General features: G+C 35.8%; 3 protein-coding genes across 7 annotated transcripts in view; 2 read left to right on the top strand and 1 right to left on the bottom strand.

Annotated features, from left to right (window-relative positions):
• The first annotated feature begins 4455 nt into the window (after nt 1-4455).
• Nucleotides 4456-12602, top strand: LOC131316212 (disease resistance protein RPM1-like). Its single transcript, XM_058345522.1, has 2 exons — nt 4456-4495; nt 10137-12602. Exon 2 carries the CDS (start codon nt 10738-10740, stop codon nt 11920-11922), a length of 1185 nt encoding a protein of 394 aa, XP_058201505.1. The 5' UTR covers nt 4456-4495; nt 10137-10737; the 3' UTR covers nt 11923-12602.
• On the bottom strand, nt 5509-6385 carry LOC131316222 (uncharacterized). The gene is made up of 3 exons (XM_058345531.1): nt 6239-6385; nt 6125-6147; nt 5509-6044 (listed from the first exon to the last, which is right to left on the bottom strand). Exons 1-3 carry the CDS (start codon nt 6263-6265, stop codon nt 5741-5743), a joined length of 354 nt encoding a protein of 117 aa, XP_058201514.1. The 5' UTR covers nt 6266-6385; the 3' UTR covers nt 5509-5740.
• A 9274-nt stretch (nt 12603-21876) lies between the features above and the next one.
• LOC131316206 (disease resistance protein RPM1-like) overlaps nt 21877-22178 on the top strand; it is a 50595-nt gene continuing 50293 nt past the window's right edge. For 2 of the 5 annotated variants that reach the window (XM_058345509.1, XM_058345508.1), the window contains exon 1: nt 21877-21999. The gene's annotated coding sequence lies outside the window, so the exon portion shown is untranslated. The remainder of the gene's footprint in view (nt 22000-22178) is intronic. The other 3 variants (XM_058345507.1, XM_058345510.1, XM_058345511.1) reach the window with 3 other exon arrangements.

Raw genomic sequence — 22178 nt, 5'->3', positions numbered from 1 at the left:
ATAATCTTCCGATCATCCTGGCAACAATTCAAGGTTTGTCCTTGTTTGATTGCAAGTTTAAATTTGTGTTTTGGTATATTTGTTTGTCTCTATTCTGAATTTTTTTTAGATTTATTTTATATTTTTTTTATTTATCATTCATCTCAACCAGAGAAGTCTAAAAACTAAAAAATTATGACCGAAATTGTTAATAATTCACTAAAAATGGAAAAATTATCAAATGGCTAGTATTTTTATCTTAAGTGAAATTATCAAACGACTAGTATTTTTGTCTTTATTGTCGTCTTATATGAACATCGTTGTCGTATTTATATCATTTATCTTATCGAGACAAATGATTAGTCCTAAAAATTATGATGAAAAACTAAACAAATAATTACAAAGTGTAAAAAATAGCAAAAATTTACCATACCAAAAATGTAGGGAGAACTTATACAACGAACAAGGAGCTAGGCCTAAGCTCACTACTCCCAGATGATTGAGTAGGCATGGGTACAAACCTCACGGGAATGAACCCAGCTTAGGAAATACCGTGATTAAAATTGAGGCATCTACATTATAGTAGTGATACATTGAGTTTGGTATTTTGTATTCTCAGGTGTTACTGCCAATATAACAAAGTCGAGGGAATTCATGTTCAGGACGATACACAACTCCAAGTTTCAAAGTACGTACTATTAGCATAATGATTTCGGTTGCCATTGGCTTTCATTTCCATCGTTATGTAACATGAATAAGGGTAATTCTGCCCCACACTTAATGGTCCCCATAATTTGGACTATTGTTGTTGTTGTAGCGAGACTTGTAGTAATGTACGTTATTTTTTTTTTGGCTATGCACATTTTGAACCCACCCCGATGGTCTTCAATCCTGAATTGCACTACGCTTAGCAGCTCTGGGCTCCGGCAACGTTCGACAGCTCCGGCGACGATAGAACCGGTATCACCACCCCCCAGGGCCCCCACCCCCCAAGAAGGATTTTCTTGGCTCATATCCCTGATGGTCTATCTATTTGTGGTTTTTGCGAGTAATTTAGATGTCTACAATGGACCCAGCTTAATTAGGAAGTACAGTAATCTAAATTGAGGCGTCTACAATCTGTGGACCAATTGTGGAGTATATTCTGTTTCATGGGAAAAAAAAAAAAAAACTGGAATATACCATTTTCACTCTCCTTAGAACCTAACATGGGTGTTTTAGGTGGGTACTTTTCTTTACTTAATTGGTAATTAACTTGACATTTTTGTTTTTGGGGTATATCATACTTTCATGCTATATGAGTTTACGTAGCGACATTAACTGAATTTAGGAGCACAAAGTTCATGCCATGTACTAGTCTTGTTGGTCGTCCAAAAGAATAGGAATGCATGAGAACAGATCATTGATTTGAACTGCCAAACACAATATGCGAGTCACCGACTTGTGTTTTGGCCTTTGGGTAGTGTTATATAGACATTAATCAACATCTATCTTGAGATTAATCTTTTTACGTAATTTTGTGGACAAAAAGTTTCCACTTTTTTTTAGTTCTTTCACTCACTATAAGTTTTTTCTTCGTCGATATGTTTTAACCGCGGTACTATAACGTGAACCTTGTAATGTCCTATTAATTTTAGTTAGAAATAGTTCTTTGATCGTTTGGAAGATCCTGGACGACTCGACAAGACAAGATTTAGACAGAAGAGTATTTTTTCGAGCTGATGCAAATATATATATTGAACTCGATGCAGAATAATAATCACACATCAGTTTGCAATGCAGTTTCTTCCAATTGTTTCTTGTAGTAAATGTTTTGGTGTGGGGTTTAGCTATTGTATTGGAGTTGATTTAGCCACGGCATTAGAGTTGCTCTTTTAAGAGGTCCTTGCCCTTCCAATTTTAGTAGGTATTCGCCCGTTTTGAAGAAACTCCTTGTCTTTTGTACCAGTCTTTTCACAATATACGCGCGGGTTCATCACTCCAGATTTTTTGGAAAAATTCTCACTCATCCGTTCAAGATTTATAACTTAGTTTTTGGTAAAATTTGACTCATTGGTGATCTGGATCTGTAAATATGGATGCCGATCGAAGGGACACTCAGGTTCTATACATCGAAGTATCAGGAAAGGCTCATCAATGTAATGTGTTTACCCATAGGTTTTTCACCTTTTCAGTTTCTCAATACTACAATTTACTACTTAGAAATCGGGGCAGAGTCTAGGATTAGAACCAATGAAATTAAATTGTTGACTCTATGAATCTAGCTCGTGACTAATGAATTCACCGTTTCACAGTCCTTAACTCTCTCTCACTCTCTCTCTCTCTCTCTCTCTCTCTCTCTCTTTTCTTCAATACAAAGGCCAAAGATATACCAGGAACAATCACCTCATATCAACCCCCGAGCTAGCCCGAATGGGAAATATTGTAGGCAGTGCTTTCGATAACCTGGAAAAAGGATTTTCTTGGCTCATATCCCTGATTTCCCAGTGGATCAAATCTGCTTTCAACACAATCAAAGAAGCATGTACTTGGGTAATATCCAGAGCCACTGAATTCTTCCAAACTTTATCCGAATGGATCGAAATTTGTCTAAACCAAACAAGGAACTTCTTTGACAACGTACTTGTCGGAGAAACTTAAGGAGGCCCTTGTCAAATGCAAGAACATGATTGACACAACAATGAAAAAGGCTGCAAACATCATGTCTTGAATTGCTACCCTACCCTAAGTCAAGCTTGAACAAGCTTCTACTCCACTCATTCGGCTTATTATGTACAAAAAATTCAAGTTACTTAAGATCTGCTTGTGTGGCAAGATTAAAGCTTGTTGAGATCGGCTTGTCTAAAAAATAATCTTAGCTCGAACATAATTTTGAAACTCGTTAAGTTATCAAACTAAACTTGATCAATTACCTGCTTGGCTCATTTATCAATCCCTACCTAAAGATGGTTCCAAAAAAAAAAAAAACAGGTGGAGCCAGTACACAAGATCCCCATTGATCCTTAGCTCTCTCCGCCATTGGTCGCACACATATAAGCAACTGCGGTATAAACTTGGCAGATCACCAATGAGCTACATGTCCATGCACTTTGTCACGACTCACATAAATAAAACAAGCTTGAATTTTTTTAAAGTTTTTTAAGCTTTTTAACCCACGCTTGAATAAGTGCATGGACATGTAGCTCTTTTTACCCTATATTAGCCACATAACGAGTCAATTTATTTAATAACGACATAGCGAGTCAATTTATTTTAATCTTAATTAATGACATTACGAGTCATGACATAGCAAGCCAATTTATTTAATAAACTTTTCCACACGTACTTTTAGGTCTTTTAATTCATTATATGTTCGTTCATCGTCGATATGTTTCACCACAGTACTTCGGATTAAGCTGTTTTTTTACGAGGACTTTTGAAAAAGTGTTTTACATTCAATGAATGGCTCGAATCGTTTGTGTGATTCGTGATGGATTTCACAAAAGAATCTGTACACAATCTGTGCATGTAATTTCTGTGTGGACAAACTTTCTGTATTCTAATGGGTGGAGTTGAACCAGTTACTGTTGACAAAGTATCGACCAAATCGTCGTGCAGAGCCTATTTTTGGATTTCACCCAAATGATTCGAATCGTTCATTAATTTAAAAAAAAATTGCCTTGCTTCAGTGTCAAAAAAAAAAAGAAGCAATCATACTACACCGTTCTAGTGGTATTTTGGCAGAATATGAAATTCGAATCATTTTTAAGGCTCTGTTTGGAAAAAAAATTATTTCCAGATTTTTGTTTTTATTTTCGATATTTTTTGAAACAGACACAATAAATATGTTTGTGTTACTGTTTTTATTCACAAAATACATAATCAATTCCACTAGTTTCAGAAATTCAAGAAACACAAAAATTTCGTATTCATTTGTTTTGAAAACACTTTCGGCAGCTCAAAAAATAAATAAACAAAAACTATTATCGTCACCAAACATGTTTTTTGTTTTTATTTTTTAATAAATGAACATAAACTAATTTCTTGTTTTTCATAGACGAAAAAACAAAAAAACTGATAACTTTACCAAACAGAGCCTAAGTTAAAAAACTCATTATAAAAAATAAAAAAACTGACAATTTTACCAAACAGATCTAAAGTTATTTCATTTTTTTTAAAAGCATAGCCCAAGGAACATATCCTCCCTTCTTTCAATATGGACAATATAATAACAGAGAAATTTATATAATACGAGTGATCTTTATTCTCCTGATCATGTGCACATCACTGTAGAACCCTGCAAGCATTACTTTTCATTATCATTAACCTAAAATGTAGAAATTGTGTGCAAAAGCTCCAATTATTTAGAATATATCTTCTCATTTACACATCATATCCTGACTAAAGTGGAATTGATTGTTGACTCAAAAGGAATCCACAGACCCAAATATCTCATCACATACTTCATTGGCTGTTTCAGATTTTACACTTGGGAATTGGGTTTCTCGTTTCTCTGGAAAAATCTCTCATAATATAGGTAATTGATCGATTCATCTTCCCTTTCTCTGCTATTTCTTTCTGTCGTGTACAGTCTTGTTATAGCTTTACTTACTTCATTACCCTGCATACATGTCTTTCTTTTCTATTTTCACCTTAAGGTCAATGAGCCTCTTTCAGTTAGAGATTTCATGTACTGCTGTGACCCCTTGATTAGGGCTTCTTGTTTGACTGAGGACGGAACTGCACCAAGGTTGGCTTGGACTGTAGCCTAGGTGCAGTCCCAAAAAAATTTTAATTCGTTTGAATTGGTGCGAAAATTTTATTTTTCTAATCAAATTATTCTAAGAATTATAATTAATTTTTGTTTATCTGCTCTTTATTTGGCCGGGATCCTACAAAGGAGATACTTGATTATGAGAGCCCTAGAGGCCAATATTAATTATGACCCTTTGGAATAATATGATCAGAAAGCAACAAACGGATTGAAAATTGAAGCACTTAATTTTTTTTAGACTTTTTATATATTAAAAATATGATTAAAAAATTAAGTGCTATAATTTTCAATCATTTTGAACTAATGCGAAGATCTTATTTTTCTAACCATTTTATTCTAAAGGGTTATAATTAATTTGTCTCTAGGGCTCTCATATTTAAGTACTAGCGAATGCCCGTGCCTGAAGGCACGGCGCAACACATTTTGAAAACAACTAAAGCTACGGGTCGAGCAATGAGCAAATGGATGACATGTTGAAAAAAATGGGTAGGAACAAAGTAAAATACGGTATATTTTTGTTGTTGCAAAACTTTAATATGCTAATTACCTATGCCTGCAGCACTCCGCAACAAAAAGTTTTATTTTTTAAGCCTCTACCCGTGTGTACATCACTACCAATGATAATCCTAATCACATATACTGAGTTAATTGCATTGATAGGATACACACTGAACTATATTAATCCAAACCACAAAACTCAAAACCAATACCATGTTGCATTCATAGAATCCAATTTTAACATGCATAAAAAATCTAAAAATTTATACAGTGTCAAATCTGATACACTACGTAGGGGAAAAAAAAGGTGTTCAACATAGATCTTATTGTCTTGAAATTTGTCTCTCCATCTGCCTCCCAAGAGTTTTTGTACCAACGCATATCTACTTCATCCAAAAAGCACAATTAGGAACATGAATAACAGCCTAAAAAAAAAATTAATGAGCAAGAATTTCTTCTTGTAAAAGTAAAATGATGACTAATAATAGTTACCTTAATTCTATATCTTGTTTATTCGTCTCTCAACACCATCATGGTACGATCACGACCTTTGTAGATGTACTTGTGAATATACTTAACAGATTTTATTCCAGGACAAACTTCTACATTGATATGAGAATTATATTTTCTCGAAAGGTATGTATTGTATGACACCACATCCCTTTTATCAATTCGTTGACCCCTTACAGTATAAAGGGAGTAAAGTAATAATGGCATTGGTAGGCATACCCCATGCATAAAAATACGATTAACTTCTTGCTCATCATGAATCACCACAATTACATTTTTTTCTCGAAGACACGTAACCTTTGTACTGAAAAAATAAAACAAAGCAAATATGAATCAAATATATAAAATCAGATTAAGCAATGCAATTGAGTAAATAGTTCTTACATTTTCTGCAAGTTACCGTCGAGCTGCATAAGAATTGAAGAATTCACCGAATGCATAGGAAACAATTAATTTGATTATTACGACCAAGGTATAAAATGAAACGGTTCAACTCACATGGCCATAGATGCTTAGATTGTCCATGATTAGTTAAGTCCCAAGAAGTTATCTGAAATTTGAAAGAGAGTAATAGTCAAAAGTTATCATGGGAATAACAACAGAAAGCATTTTAAAGATATATATAGACTCCCATAATATTAAATGAGTGACAAAAAAAAAAGAAACACAAAACTCCAGTTTGCGATGTGTTTGGTTAACATCATAATATTTTCATCGATGCATATATGGTAATGTTTAAAAGAGTGTAAATAACAACACATGTTCTAATGAAACGAAGTTTAAAAAAAAATGAGAAAAAAGGTTTACAATTACTCCATTTGTTAATTTTGCAAAAAAATGTTGTTTTGACAACTATCAAGAGAAAAAAGAATAGGGTGTTGCTGTTAAAAAAAAAAAAGAATAGGGCGTTAATTAGTTTTGCACTCTTTCTTTTCCTATGTCAAAAAGAAAAAGAAAAAATGAAAGGTTTGAAGTAGCAAACGTTTGATTTTACTGTAAAAAATAAAAACGTTTAAAAACCACCCTAATTTTCGGCATTAATTCCCTGAATCACAGGGATCCATTCTTACCCGGAAATGTGGCTGTAAGCATTATTTTCCAATTTATGTGATAATCAATAGAAGTTTAAATGTCAATATTTGGTAAATATGATAAAAAATTAAATCCCTGAATCACAGGGAATCAATCTCATGCATCCTTTTAAATGTGGTAAAAAATTAAATCCCTGAATCACAGGGAATCAATCTTAGGGATCCTTTTTTTTTTTGATTAGCTGGTTACCAAAATGTGATGATGATAACCCTTGAACAACCAACAGTCTAGATTTATAGAGGGGACATTCTGGTCCGTTGGTTGTCTTTTGGATTCAAACCCAGTCCTCCCTTATCGATTTTGTAAAGAATGATGAAGGAGTCAACATGCATGTTCCAAACGACAAATAAAATTGGCCATGAACTTAATTAAAACGTTTATAAGTTTAACAACAAAATCATTGTGAGTGCTCTACATGAAAAAGGATAGCAATCCAAATTTTTTTTGCAGTACCTCGAATTTAAGCTCAACGCAAGAATTCTCTAAATATATTTCTTGTGATATTTCCTGTAGTAAAATAATAGAAAGTAAGAAGATGGTAGAATAAACAACAAAAGAAAGTAAGAAGATGGTAGAATAAACAACAAAGTTAGGATTAACGCAAAAGACCCATGCAAGGTTGTCAAAAAAAAAAAAAATCTCGCACACTCATAGTTTTCCTTCCAATTTTCGGCAAAAGAAACCCAATATGAAAATTGAACTTGCATGAGAAATGAAAAAAATCCTTTGATGTTTGAATCCCTTGCAATAAAACTAAAAAAAATTAGTCAAGAAACTCCTAATTTACGGCAAAAGAAACCCAATATGAATAAAACTCGTCCATGAAAAAAATCAAACTTGCATGAGAACTGAAAAAATCAAACTTATATCACTATCGGTAATGGTCGTTCAGGAAGTTGTTTTTGGCAAAAGAAACCCAATATGATTAAAAATCGTTCAAGAAAGAAATCGAACTTTAGTGAGTACTAAAAAAAATCGAACTTACCTCACTATAGGTAATGGTCGTTCAGAAGTTGGAGGACATGGAAAATCTATGCATGTGACAAACAAACCCAAAAAATGTGGATTTCTAAATAGAAGGTATCAATTGCACACAGTAGGTTGGTCTTCTAAGAAACGGGGACTTCTAAAACGTAGTGATAAGTTTAAATCTTCTAAAATTTAAATCTTATGTGATAAGGAAATCACAGGGAACCAATCACTCACACATTCCTAAATAGAAGGTATATTCCTTTTAGGTTGTGGACTTCTTATATATTTTACCTAATGCCTAAATAGGAGGCAGAAATGACTCCTTATATACAGTTTTGTCTATATCCCAAGTGATATATACGTAATTCTCCTTTTAAAAAGGCTAAATCAATTACCTATGGATTCCTTTTCAATTATCGATCTATGGATTTAAAATAGACTAAATCAATTCCATATATGTACGTATTCTCCTTTTCAGTTTATAATCGATCCCATAAATCATGGGATTTCAAATGTTTGGAGATACATACAAATTGAATTTTAATTAGAAGGGCCAAATGTTTTCTTTTTAATCGGAAGGAGTATTTTAGGTTTCATTTTATTAATTCTTTTCAAATATGTCGCTGGCTATACTACCCATATATACGAATTCAAAACTAATTCCGTTTAAAAAATATGTACCAATCTAATGGTCCAAAATATACGGATTCAAGGGATGAAATATTTACCCACCAAATCAAAGATTTAATAGCTAAAAGAATTCGTTGAAAGATTTAACAAAAATCTACTGTAATTAAGCAATTGTCTTGGCCAATTAGCTTTTGCCATTAATTAAGCAATTACGGTGGTGTTCGAACTAAACAAAAGGAAGGTTTTAGAAAAAGGAAGATAATTTCAAGCCCAAAAATTATCTGTATACGCAAATAATTTTTCTACCAATATGGATCTTGTTTGATAGATTTTATTGAGATCTTTTATACGGTGCAAGAAAAATCAAAAAAAATATTTTTCATTTTCATTATATTTGAGTTTGAAAATTGAAAAAAAAGAAGTTTTAAAAAAGGAAGGTTATCTGGAACACCCCCTACGTTTACTCCCCAATTCTCTTCCAAAATAGAAAATAGAAGGGGAATGTGTGATTAGAAAATGGTCAAAAAAAATCAATTTACGGACATGCCATTTTGTAGAATGGAGGATAGAGATTTATGCAGGAGGAAGAGATAAATTTGGAGCGTTGGTTGTCTTTTGGATTCAAACACAGCTCTGTTTTATTATATAGATATGCTCTACAAGGTCCCAAATAAAGAGCAGATATTTGATTATGAGAACCCTAGAAACAAAAATTAATTACAACCCTTCAAAAAAAAATCAAAAAAATAAGATTTTCGTACCGATTCAAACGGATTTATATATATATATATGTTTCAAATGAGAACCTCTTAAAATGCGGACTCCCCTTTCCCAATCGAATTTTGATAATCCGAGCTGCTCAATGTGTTTAGAATGTGATTTTAAGGATAACCCGAGAAATCGGCAAAAAAATGACTGGGAAGGGCTTGATTTGAGTAGTTTTTTATTGAACCGTTAATAAAAAACTGTTCGGATGAAGCCTTTCCCGGTTATTTTTTTTGTTGATTTCTCGCGAATACCCTTAAAATCACGTTCTGAATATATTGAGCGGCTCGGATCATCGAAATTCGATCGAAAAAGGGGAGGTCCTGACGGTCCTAACCGTAAGAGGTCCTGACTTGATACAAACAGTCGGCTTCTCATACGGACGCCGTTATTTTGGGAAAATGCGGACATCGATCCAGTTGTTGGATTGTGTTTTGCATGGTCCGGTTCTATATGTTATTCGCCATTGATTTTTGTGAATATCAGACCAAGACCATTTATCCAAATAATTAGGAGTTAAACTGTTCATGGACTTTTTCTTGTTTAAAATTATTATTTTTTAATTCGTAGAGACAAATATTACATCTATCATTTAACATGAGTGAATAGTAGTTCCAACCACAATTTTTGTCAGTTCCCCTACTGATCTTCCAGCACAATCTTTAAGGTAAGCTGTACTTTTATTCAATCAGTAATATAGGATTACTATTGTTAGGCTTGTGTAACTTGATTCTGCTTGGGTTTATCGCTTCGCTGAATATGACGAGACTGGTGTGAGCTGTGAAAGTACCCAATTATCCAATTGGAAATTACGTTTTTTCTGTTTGTGTTTTTGCTTGATTAATTCTTCATGCATGTGTGTGTATGAAAATCCACACAATATCAGCCAAGAAAGTATATAAACTATGAAACTAATCATTTTTGTTGTGTTAAGCAGGAAAATAGATGTAATGGCACTAGTTGCAGTAAGTTCTGCTATCAACAGTACTTTGGTGCCGTTGTTGTCAGGTGAAGTGAAATTGTTGTGGAATATCCACACAGAAGTTGCCAGTATTAAGGCTGAATTGGAAAGCATAAGGTCATTCCTAAAAGATGCAGAATCAAGTCCAAAATTGGAAAACGAAAGGGCAAAAAATTGGGTGAAACAGGCAAGGGGATTGGTTTTCCAGATTGAGGACGTCTTGGACGAATACGTACTTCACCTGGCAGAAAACAAGAAACGGAGTGGTTTCATCGGTTTCCTTCGCAAACTCGCTCGCTCAATCACTAAACTAAGGCCACAACATGATATCGCCTCTCAAATTCAAGTTATCAAATAGACTATCCGTGAGATCAAGGAAAGGGCTGAGAGGTATGGTTTTAGTTCCTTGGAACATGGGTCAACCAGTAAAATAGAAGAGAAAGTATATGATGACCCTCGTGTGGCATCTCTTTTCATTGAGGAAGATGAAGTTGTGGGCATTGAGTCCACCCGGGAGGAACTGATCCACAGGCTGATAATCGGAGAGTCAAACCGAACGGTCACTTCACTAGTAGGTATGGGAGGATGTGGCAAGACCACTCTTGCCAAGACAATTTTCGACAACCAGAAAGTGATTAAACACTTTGATTGCCAAGCTTGGGCATCAGTCTCCCAATCATACAAGATGGAGGACATCTTTAGAAGAATGATGAAGCTGCTATGTGAGACAAGAAAGGAGTGTGCACCTGACGGAATCGACACGATGGACCCAAATTCTCTCATTCATATTCTGAGAGAATATTTACTTAAGAAGAGGTATTTAATCGTGTTCGATGACGTGTGGAGTGCAGACTTTTGGAGAATTGTAAATATTGCTTTACCGAAAAACAAAAAAGGAAGTCAAATAATTGTCACTACACGTAGCGCAAATGTTGCTTCTTTTTGCAAGGGATCCTCATCGGATCAAGTCTGTAAGCTGGCACCCTTAGTTGAGGAGGAAACTTGGAAGCTCTTTTGCATGAAAACATTCGAACGAGAATCCGGTAGTAGTTGTCCTCCCGAGTTGGAGAAAGTATCCCATGCCATTGTTAGAAAGTGTGAGGGATTACCACTTGCTATTGTGACGATTGGAGCTTTGTTGTCCACTAAAAGTAAAGTTGTTTCTGAATGGCAAAGATTCTATAATAGCCTTGGATCCGAGTTAGAAAGGAATCCCCATCTTACAAACATCACAAAAATTGTGCTCCTTAGTTACCATGATCTACCTTACTACCTCAAACCATGTTTCTTGTACTTTAGCATAATACCCGAGGACTATCAAATCACTCGTGAACGACTAATTCGACTTTGGATAGCTGAGGGGTTCATCGAAGGACAAAAAGGAAAAACGTTGGAAGAAGTCGCAGAAGAACACTTGACTGAGCTTGTTCACAAAAGCTTGGTTCAAGTTTCGTGGAGAAATTTTGATGGAACGATTAAAAGATGTCAAGTCCATGACGTAATCCACGAAATCATCCTTGCAAAATGTGAGGAGTTGAGTTTTTGCCATGTTTTGAGAGAAGCAGATCCAAGTTTGAATGATGAAACTCGCCGATGGTCAATGCATATGCGAAATATAACGAATAAGGATTTGGAAACCATGAATAGTACCAAATCCAGAATCCGTTCCATTTTTCTTTTCTCTGTTGGGGAGATTCCAAAGGAGCAGTTATTGGGTACTCTAGCTAGGAATTTGAAGCTTTTGAAAGTACTAGATCTTTAAGATGCTCCTCTTGATGAGCTTCATGAAGACGTGGGAAATCTTCTTCATTTGCGATATCTAAGCATCAAGCGCACAAGAGTGAAGATAATCCCAAAATCCATTGGAAATCTACACAACCTACAAACTTTGAATTTGGCATACTCACATGTGGATGTGATTCGAATTGGGATCTTGAGTAGACTCCGTAAGTTGCGGCATCTTATCGGAAGAGCACTGAAGATACAAGGAGGGATTGGGCATTTAGAAGAGTTGTAGACATTGCGGGGCTTGGAGGCAAACGATGATTTTATCAAAGAGCTTGAGAATTTGAGGCAATTGAGGAAATTGGGTATTTGGTCCCTGAAAAGAGAACGAGGGAACGCTCTCTGTACCGCCATCCAGAAGATGAAGCACCTTCAGGCTTTGAGGGTTTGGGCTGTAAACGGCAACGAGATACTGGATTTGCATTCTCTTTCTTCTCCCCCCGAATCTCTTCGGGATCTCTAATTGCGTGGACGTTTAGAAACGTTGCCAGACTGGATATCGAAAATCGATAATCTAGTTTCCCTAACTCTATATTTTTCAGGGTTGACCGGTGCTCATGCAATAAAAGCTCTTGAAGCATTACCTAATTTGGCAGAACTTTGTTTCTGCAACGCATATGATGGAGAACAATTGTATTTCAGCGTCGGAGGGTTTCCAAAGCAACTTCAAATTGTTGATTGCCCACAATTGAAGGAGGTACCCTCCGGTATCCTCAGCCTCAGAGAACTCCAATCTCTTTTCTTTTGGTTAATGCCAACAGAGTTCTTAGACAGAATGCAACCAGGCAAAGGCCAAGAGTATTGGGTTATTGAGCATATACCCACTGTCAGGTTCTTCCGGAAGGATGGAGGAGGGTTATTTGAACAGTATACTCCTCGGGAATACCAAGATGCGAGGGAAAGCCAGAGGCTGAATTATGAACCATTAGAGGGTGGAGAAGTTGAATGATTTTTGAACACCGCAACAATTGAAGGTTTGTCCCAGTTTGATTCCAAGTTCTGATTTATTGCATATCTCGTCAAAATTGGCCCCGTTCTTAAATTTTTGTTTTGGTATATTTGTTCTTCTATTCTGAATCATTTTTGTATTTATGTTATATTTCTGCATTAATCATTTGTCTTAACAAGAGGAGGCTAGAAAGTAAATAATTATGACCAAAATCGAAAAAAATTCACTAAAGACGAAAAAAATCAGAATGACTGGTATTTTGTTGATTTTAGTGTCATCTCGTATAAACATTTTTCATCTTTGGGCCACATTTATGTACTTATTTGATCTATCTTATCGACACAAATGATAAAAAGCTAAACAGAAAATTAAAAAAAAATTTAAAAAAAGTAAAAAGTTACCGGACCAGATATTAGAGAGAGCTCACTACTCTCAGATGTTAGGGTAGTCTAGCTACAAACCTCACAGGTGTGAGCAAATCTATGTGACCCAGCTTAGGAAGTACAGAAAAACAATTTGAGGCATCTACAACGTATAGATCAACTAGTGGATTGATGCCCGTGCCTGAAGGCACATCCAAGCGAAATACAGTCCCAATTTAAATAAATTGTCTGCTCTACCCGTCCAATATAACATACTCACTCTCTGCCTCACTTTAAAAAGCTCATGTTAAGATAGAGAGAAGAAATCAAAAAATGCAATAATTTACAGGTTAATCATCTACCCTCTTGAAATAACAACTTAAAATGGAACAAAACCAAAAGGTAATAAATTGGAAAGGAAAGTGTGTATATATATTAGTTTTGTCTTGTATAATCGTCGTTGACCATATTCTTTTGGGCTCGCAAAATCTCTAAATATGGTTTTCAATAAATTTTCTCTATCTATCTCTTTCTACTCGATCATTACTTTAAAAAATCTCCCTCAAAACCCCCAACCGATTTGTCTTTGACTTGTGAGGTGGCTAGGTAAATTAATATGCATGGAACTAGTTATGAATATTGGAGGGTTACGTGTAGCTTGGGTGTGTGCGTTGCGGGTAGCTGATGGCTGAGCGTCCCTAGGTTCGGTTTGAAGGAGGTTAAAAATAGGAGAGCGCGCCATGACCGGTGGTGTTGCTGTTGTATAGACATTTATCAACAACTATCTTTAGATTAATCTATTTTGGTAATTTCGGGAGACAAACTTTTTCACTTTTTTTTTTAGTTCTTTTCTTTGCTCACATGTTTGCTCATTGTCGAATGTTTCACACCGGTACTTCAAGTTCTGAATCTCGTAATGTCCTACTAGCTAGTAGTTTCAATTTAACACTTGGTGAGTTAGTGATATGTGTTGAGTTTGGATTTTTGTATGTTATTGCCAACACACGAAGTGGAGGGAACTCAAGTTCAGGACGATAAATAAGTCCAAGTATTTCAAAGTACTATTCACATTCCTGACAAATGCATTTCGGTTGCTGTTGATTTTCATTTCCTTTGTTATGTGACATGAATAAGGGTATCTCTGCCCGACACTTAAATGGTCCCTATGATTTTGACTACTGTTGTTTTTGGTGTTGTCTTTTGTTTGTTGTTGTACCAAGACTTGTTATTGTACCAAGGCAACATATCATGTGTCCGTATTATATTTTTGGTTACGCCGTTACGGTATGTCTATATTATTGAGCAGATTATGACAAGAACATGTTACTATGTGAAATGTGGAAATAACTACTAGAAAATACTCAATAGTTCTGTGATTGTGTGTTGGCGGAAGATGTTGGAACTTCGCGTAATTGTGCTGCCTAATAAAATTTTCTTTTGCACCCCTCTTGTGTCCCCTCGATTGCATGGGACCTGAACTGTTGCAACCTAAATTATTGGGTCTTACCTCTGCTACCATTGATAACCTCAAACTAATAGATTACAGAGAAGGAAGGAGATGGGGCAGAAGATCTAGATCCCAAAAGATCTAAACGTACTCTAGAAACACACTTACACACAGTGCCGTGTGTATGGAGCCCTCCGCCTTTGTAAGCCTATGTAAGTGTGCGGGCTTACCAAAACACACATCGATCCAACGAGTTAGAAAGAAATAGAGGGAGAGTATGTAACTAAGAACTTTAAAAGCTGCAACATCAGAACTTAATTAATTACTGGATTTGGACGACAGTTTTGCGAACGAACTTTCAGTGGCGATTATGTTCCCTAACAAATATTGTCACAACCCATTCCCCAAGCTTCTTTGTTACATGCCAGTCGACGGGATATAACTGATCCATCACGCCCTGACTTGCAGGATGATACAATTCGAGTTAAGAATCCTGTTCGCCTGGCATGCCCATCATAGAATGCTTTGGCGGCTCCATCCGATTCAAATGACATACCCTCATATGGTTCTTGATATGTTCCAACCTCAAGTAAATCAAACTCTCCCACTTAATTTTCTGGGGTGATAATTAAGCTTGTCCTCTACAGTTGTCTCCATATACTACAAGAAGTCATTATAATCTTATGCACCGGAAATCACATCTTCTATTCAAATTTCGTTTAAAGTTTTTTAAAAAGAAATTTGATTTTGAGGGTCTTTACTCAAATTTTGAAGTTGGCCCAGGATTAGAGCGAGGGCTGGAGTTGCTCTAAAGATATGAGAAATGATAAAAGAGGATGAGAAATAAAGGAGAAGAATATGAATATATGAGCCTTTTTATACTCACAAAATCTTGTTTTTCCTATTAGTTAAAAAGCTCAATCAACACTACTCCTTAAAACTTGTGGGGCATTATAATCAGCATAGATGGGGCATGTTTAGGTGATGTGGGACACTTTCCAATATACTCTCCTAGACCACAATACATGGCAACTGGACAACGGTCACCACCAAACAAAGGCCCAACCAAGCTTTGATACTAAGTTGAAAAGTTCAACCTCGCTACTCCTTAAAACAGAGGTGTTAAAAAGAGGGAAATTGAGACCTTATAACCAGCATAGATGAGACATATTCAGACGATGTGTAACGTACACGTTCCATCAAAATTTGTGTAGGTTTGGATGCGTCCCCTTTGTTCTGGGACGGGGCATGACTTGGGGCTTGGAAGCCCATGTCAAGTCAAGCTTACCCTTTGGTAACTCCAGGCTGTCAATATCAGCAAAGGCAGGATTCCATTTCCAGCACAAAAAGGACTCAAATTCAACAATGGGACAACTCATCGTGCTTTTTTTATTTTATTTTATTTTATTTTATCGGTAACTCATCTTGCTTTTTCTCATCTCCCTTGCGTTTAGTATAAAAGTGAAATCACTTTGTGAAGAGCCTTCTTTATAGGGTCCCCATCTTTTATCTTTCTCCCCTAATGCATTTGACTTTCTTTTATTTTGACTTGGTATTCGGGTCAGCTTACGCGTGCCTCTATTCATTCCTTCCCCGATCTAGTCAAAAGTAGACCATCTACAGCTAAACTAGAGAATTCAAAAGAAACCTATTTTCTCTCTGCACGTTTCTCAATAATTTTTTCTATCTGTTTCTATCCACTGTTACTATTTATTACATCAAATTCTTTTTTCAAAGATGAAAACCAAACAAAGCAATTTATATTATAGATTTTCCTTTCCCGTCTTTACATGGAAGGAGAGGAGATGCTTTCCTTTTGACACGGGTCGTCGTTGAGCAGTCTGCTCATGGGACATAACGTTATAACCCTTTTCTTCATTCGAAATGAAATAAAATTGGAATAAGGTTAGGGTTGGAAACTACAGTGCAAAAGAAACGAGCTACCTACGAGCAGTTTAAGGGAAGGCTCTGCTCAACTTGGCTCATTTAGTAATCGAGCCAAGCTCAAGCGTGGGTGTGAGTATTTGGAGAGGAAATTGGGAAAGACTTGAAGGGAAGTTAGGAGATAAATCTTGGAGGAAAAAATAGTAGAGATAGAAACGAAGAATTGATTGGAATGGTGTGACTCGTGACCTACTTCATTTTCACAGTTTGAATTAACAACATTATTTTAATTTTCAATTTAAAGTATTGAATTGGAGATGCCGAATAAGTATATGTGGTTTGTGCATTCCTAATGGAGAAAAACTTTTTTACGGTGCAGTCGTGAATATATTTTACGGTGCTCAATTGCACATGCTCAAAAATGTTTTGAACGGTTCGAATTTAAAAAAAAAAAAAACTATTCGCTGGAGGAGTTTTTTTTATATCCAAACCATTGATTGCCAAAACAGACGCCTGAGATTGCGTATAACCTTGAATAAGTTTCTCTCTTCCTAATAACCATTCGAAAGCTGAACTCCATGCCCATTTTCGAATAATCGATGCTATATATCTCTCGACTACTTTGTCTTGTACGACGCAACTACTATTATATTCCATCCAATAATCCATAAAATAAACAAAAATCATGTTTTTTGTAATATCCCCAAATTTTTAATAAATAAAAATTTCGTGATATTATTTCAAAAATCATTTTCATTGTTTTCCAATTTGCTAGTTAATAAATTTTGATTTAATTAGTTAATTTCCGTTTAAATTCAATTTGGATGTATTAATATCCACGAAAAAAAATTATTTTCTTGGCTGTAGAGATTTATGTTCCGTAAACCAAGACCGGAGTTGGTCTAAAAATATTTTTGTTAGTCTATAGTGATATTTTCAACTTTTTCCAAATCGGACTGCCGTACATTGTGTGATCCGTTTCCACGCCCGCGATAATAATTCTCCCTCCTCTTTCTCTTCTAGGGCCGCCCCCGTATCATTTCCAGCCAACTCTCACCCCACCACATATTAAATACACACACCCCAATAATATCACTTCCATATACACCTTTAATTCCACCCCATCTCCCACTGTCCCCCATGTCAGCCAACAACCCACCCCACCATTAACTCCTCTCCCTCACTCAAATAATACTCCAATTGCGATGCTACATATACTATATAGTTACACTATACGTTACATTACATTTTATATGGGATTCATTTTGGATTTTACAAAAATTCAGAAAAATATCCATAAATTCTAAAATATTGTTTTATCGGGACCTGTAAAAAATCAGCTCCAATGGATATCGGTAAGTATTACTTTTTGATTTGTAGGGATGAAATTGTTCATCTGCGCAGTTTCTTCATTACAAATGTAGAAATGATACTTACCGATATCCGTTAAAACTGATTTTTTAAAGGACGTCATAAAACAATATTTTAAAATTTATCAGTATTTTTTTGGATTTTTCTGAGGCCCGAAATAGACTTCACATAAAATGTAGTGTAACTATGTAGTGTAAAAAGGTAGTGTACCTATCTTCAGTGAATATTCATTGCCTCTCAGTATACACATATACACTCCAAACACGCCTCAACACCCACCTCTCCACCACTCTCGGCTCCTCCTCCTGCCACCACCTACACAGGTCACTTCCGGCCCGTACCCGTCACCTCTTTTTTTTCTATAGGCAAAAAGATTTTATTAAAACTCGATAAAGAGTACATCGAAAGAGGACCATATACAAACCACTGAAAAAGAAGAACCGTATAGACCTGAGGGAAAACAACTAAAAGAAAGTTACATTCAAAGGAAATTGAATGATTCCAACTGATAGATTAACTCCACAAAGGTGAAGGTTATCTTCTTAACCCTTCCAGGAGCACCATTTGCGTCATATCCATATCCAATGAAGCATGAAATCTCAGCACTAGCCATACCCAGCCTCCACCGTATCACCTCACCACCGGAGTTCACCACCCAACCAGTTCTCCATCACCACCGAACACCATCACCTCCTTCCCCTCGGCAGCCACGACCTCCTGCCATCACCTTCGGCCAACCCACCATTCGGCCACCATCTCCATTTCCACCGAGCTACCACCTCCTCCATTTTCACCGAGACCACCTCGGCCTCCTCCACCTCCTCCGGCCCATACCCACCACCTGAAACATCTCCCTCACTCCTCCAAATTCCATCCCGGTGCTTTTAAAAAAATAAAAATAAAAACAGCCGTGAGTTTCGTGCAAGCTCCGCCTCCTCGAGATTTCGGAACCACCACGGTGATCTACGGACACCGTACAACACTTTCCCGAACTTAGAATCGCGTTTGAGGTAGCTAGTTTTCCGGAAACCCGAAACCTTAATCTGCGTTTTAAAGGAGTTTGGACTAAAACTTAATTCCTGTTGTAGATGATAACCTGTTTTTAATTCCAGGAGTTAATTAATTATTGTTTAGTCCTATTTTCATTAATATTTAGTCCTGTTTGTGATAGGAAATCAATGGTAAGGCCTGGAAACGATTTTATTTGTAAATTGACGATTATTCTCGAAATTATGGTGGTTTGTGGTGTTGAAATTCATCTGTAGGTGAAGAATTGTGCGATTAATAAATTATCAAAATAATCGTAGTTTATGTAGTAATTATTTAATAATTAAATACGTAAGGATTTAGATTTAAAATATAAATGAGGAGATATTTGTTCTAGCTAAAGAAAAATAGTTACTACTTATAAGCTAATTTTAAAATATTTTATTGGCCACATTAGTCTCATATCACCTCATTATAAAGATCTAATATTAAACATTTATTGTATTTTGTTTTAAAAAAATAAAGTTAAGTAAATACTAAATTTAGCAATATTCATTTTCGAATAAAAATTAGTTTGTAAAATCTATGAATAATAATATGGCAGTTAAAGATAATATTTTAAATAGAAAAATAGTGGAAATGTTTTATAATTTCTAAATATGAGAAATAGACATAATTTTAAGTGTAGTAATTAATCGTTTGACTGAATATTTATTTTGTGATAATAAAGAAATAGATTAAATGATTTCGAGAATACCATATAAGTTGATATTAGTACTTTGGTAAAAGAAAAAGAAAAACTTAATCTTTTAAGATAATGATTTTATTCAAACCACCTTATACTTATCTTAGCTTATTCTTCGTCAATTGATATTTAATAAATTAGAATATTGTTACGTCAGACGTAATGCATGCGATATTGTATTTGTGAGTTTTGTATGCTGTTAATTGTTACGTGGATTATGATGATTTGTATTGCTACGTGAACGTAGAAATTGGACGATAGGTACATTGAGTGGTACTCGAGACTTGAATAAATGATTAGATGTTAAAACCTAGGGAAAGTGAAATTTTGATAGTCATTGTTGTGACGGATACGGTCGGGAGACGACCAAAGTGGTCGAGAACCCGGTGGGTCCTAAGAGCATGGTCAGTGGAATCGGCACTTGTGGTTAAAGATAGGTGGATTTTGATATATCACGCAACCCTGAATATGGCACTGTTGGATTTATCTTTCGGAATTTCCGGGGATGTTTTTGTTGGTTGAAACCAGAGTATGGGTATCATTTCTCACGGTTGGTTGGTTTATTATTCGCTCATTGTGATGGTACAGCCAAGTTCAACCCGATATGGAGTTTGGTCTTACTCATTTGGGACCCCAGGCTGGGCAAGCAAGGAATGAGTACATTGTTAGAGTTGCCATAGTTCAGAGGTTGTGTTTGGGAGGAATATTTCTCCTGGTGGAGAAATCTAGAATTCATGTAATGGCAAGAAAAATTTATTAAAGGCTACTTGTGACTGCGTATTGTAATTGCTGTATAACCTTGTATTATTTCATTGAATTTGCAAATTGTGGTGTTGGGTTTTAGAATTTTCTGCTCGGTGAATTATCACTCAGGATACGTTTGTATCCTGGCAAATTGTTTGTTTCGGCGATCAATTTGCCAGACTGTGTAGGATTCTATAGTGGACCAGTTGATACAGGTGGGATCCATGAAACGGAGTTTGGGCCAACATTGCTTGGAATCCATGTCAAAACTAGAGTCGCTCTGGAGTTATTTTTGTTAAATAAAATGTACATAGATTTTTGTATTATTTTGAAATTGTAATTTTTGTATGAGGACAAGTAAAGGCCTAACAGTTTTTAAAATTCAGCGTATTTTAAGGGTAATGAGCCCGAAATTCCTTAAAAAAATCAGGGCATTACATTTTTAATGTTACCACACACACACACACCACACACACACACACAATTTGAGGTGTGCTTTCCTCATATTCCAAAAAGTATATGTAGTTTTTGCATTCCAAATTGACAAATCATCGTTCCGGATCAGGTTATGCGTACCTCAAATAATCTCCTCCATGGTCCTATCGAAGATTAGGTAGGATATCCATTGCAGATAGTTCTCATCAAGAAGTTACTTTATAGTGACCTGACCCTAATAATTGAACCTGGAAAAGTCGTCGTAGCTTGGCGGGTCGTCAAGGTCATTACTTCCTATTCAGGATTCCCTTTTTGTCCTTCACTTGATAGTTGTTGTCTTGGTTGAACTTTCTGTGATCATTGCCATTTGAACTCTGCCTCTTCAATGCATGGGCCACATCCATGAGAACTCCGACTCTTCACTTGCGAAAAATCCACACACAGTACCCTTGCTATAGTTTTTGAGTTGGATTACTGAATTTCTTCTTTCCACACTTGTTGAATGTGTCAATGAGTTAGCAAACGTTGAAATTAATGGACTTTGAGAGCATCTCCAACCCATCTCTAGAAGTCCAAAATGGAGAATGGATGTGACACATATTGGAGAGAGATTTTATAATATATTCTTTCTTTTTGCATTTTATAAGAGAATTTAGGAGGACCCATCGTATTTTTTAGAGATTTTGTCTCCAAAATAGGAGTAGGGTCTCCATATTTGAAGACCCAAAGGCAATTTAGAGATCAAAATATCTAAAAAGTACGATGTGTCCCTCCTCGATTCTCTCATAAAGTACGAAAAATGAGAATAAATTATAAAATCTCCTTTCAATATGTCATATCCATTTTCCATTTTGGACTTCTAGAGGTGGGTTGGAGATGCTCTCACAAATGACGAAGGCGACCTCATTTTCATCACCCACATAGTAGAATTTGTTTATGAAAGGACTAAAGTAGACTTCGTTGTTGACTTCACCCAAAAAAAATCCAGAGACCCAAACCTGCATTGCTGTACCATTCCTTTCTTATCTTCAGTTATCACCACATACTTCATTTGCTTTTTTCAGGTACACATTTGCGAATTGGGACTCGTTTCTCTCTCTTCATTCTTCGGAAAATCTCTCATAACAGAGGTAAATTGATCATCTTCCCTCCTGCTAGCTGCTCTTTCTTTTACGTTTGTTTATCTACTTGAGTCTATATATAATACACTGTGTGCATATCTCTCTTTTTCAACTCAAGCACTCATCAAATCTTTCAATTAGATTCCACGTACTGCATGCTGTGATTACCAATTAGTGTCCGTTGGATC

Source organism: Rhododendron vialii, chromosome 2a (genome assembly GCF_030253575.1).
Source record: "Rhododendron vialii isolate Sample 1 chromosome 2a, ASM3025357v1".
In the NCBI taxonomy this organism is placed as follows: domain Eukaryota; kingdom Viridiplantae; phylum Streptophyta; class Magnoliopsida; order Ericales; family Ericaceae; genus Rhododendron; species Rhododendron vialii.
Note: the sequence above shows the minus strand (reverse complement) of the source record. Positions and strands in the feature narration are given on the sequence as shown.

Coding starts and splice junctions, on each gene's coding strand:
- LOC131316222 (XM_058345531.1), bottom strand. CDS start 6,265: ATGGACAATCTAAGCATCTATGGCCAT. Junction 6,148..6,238: donor ATCTAAGCATCTATGGCCAT/GTGAGTTGAACC, acceptor ATTCTTATGCAG/CTCGACGGTAACTTGCAGAA. Junction 6,045..6,124: donor GACGGTAACTTGCAGAAAAT/GTAAGAACTATT, acceptor TTATTTTTTCAG/TACAAAGGTTACGTGTCTTC.
- LOC131316212 (XM_058345522.1), top strand. CDS start 10,738: ATGGGAGGATGTGGCAAGACCACTCTTGCCAAGACAATTTTCGACAAC.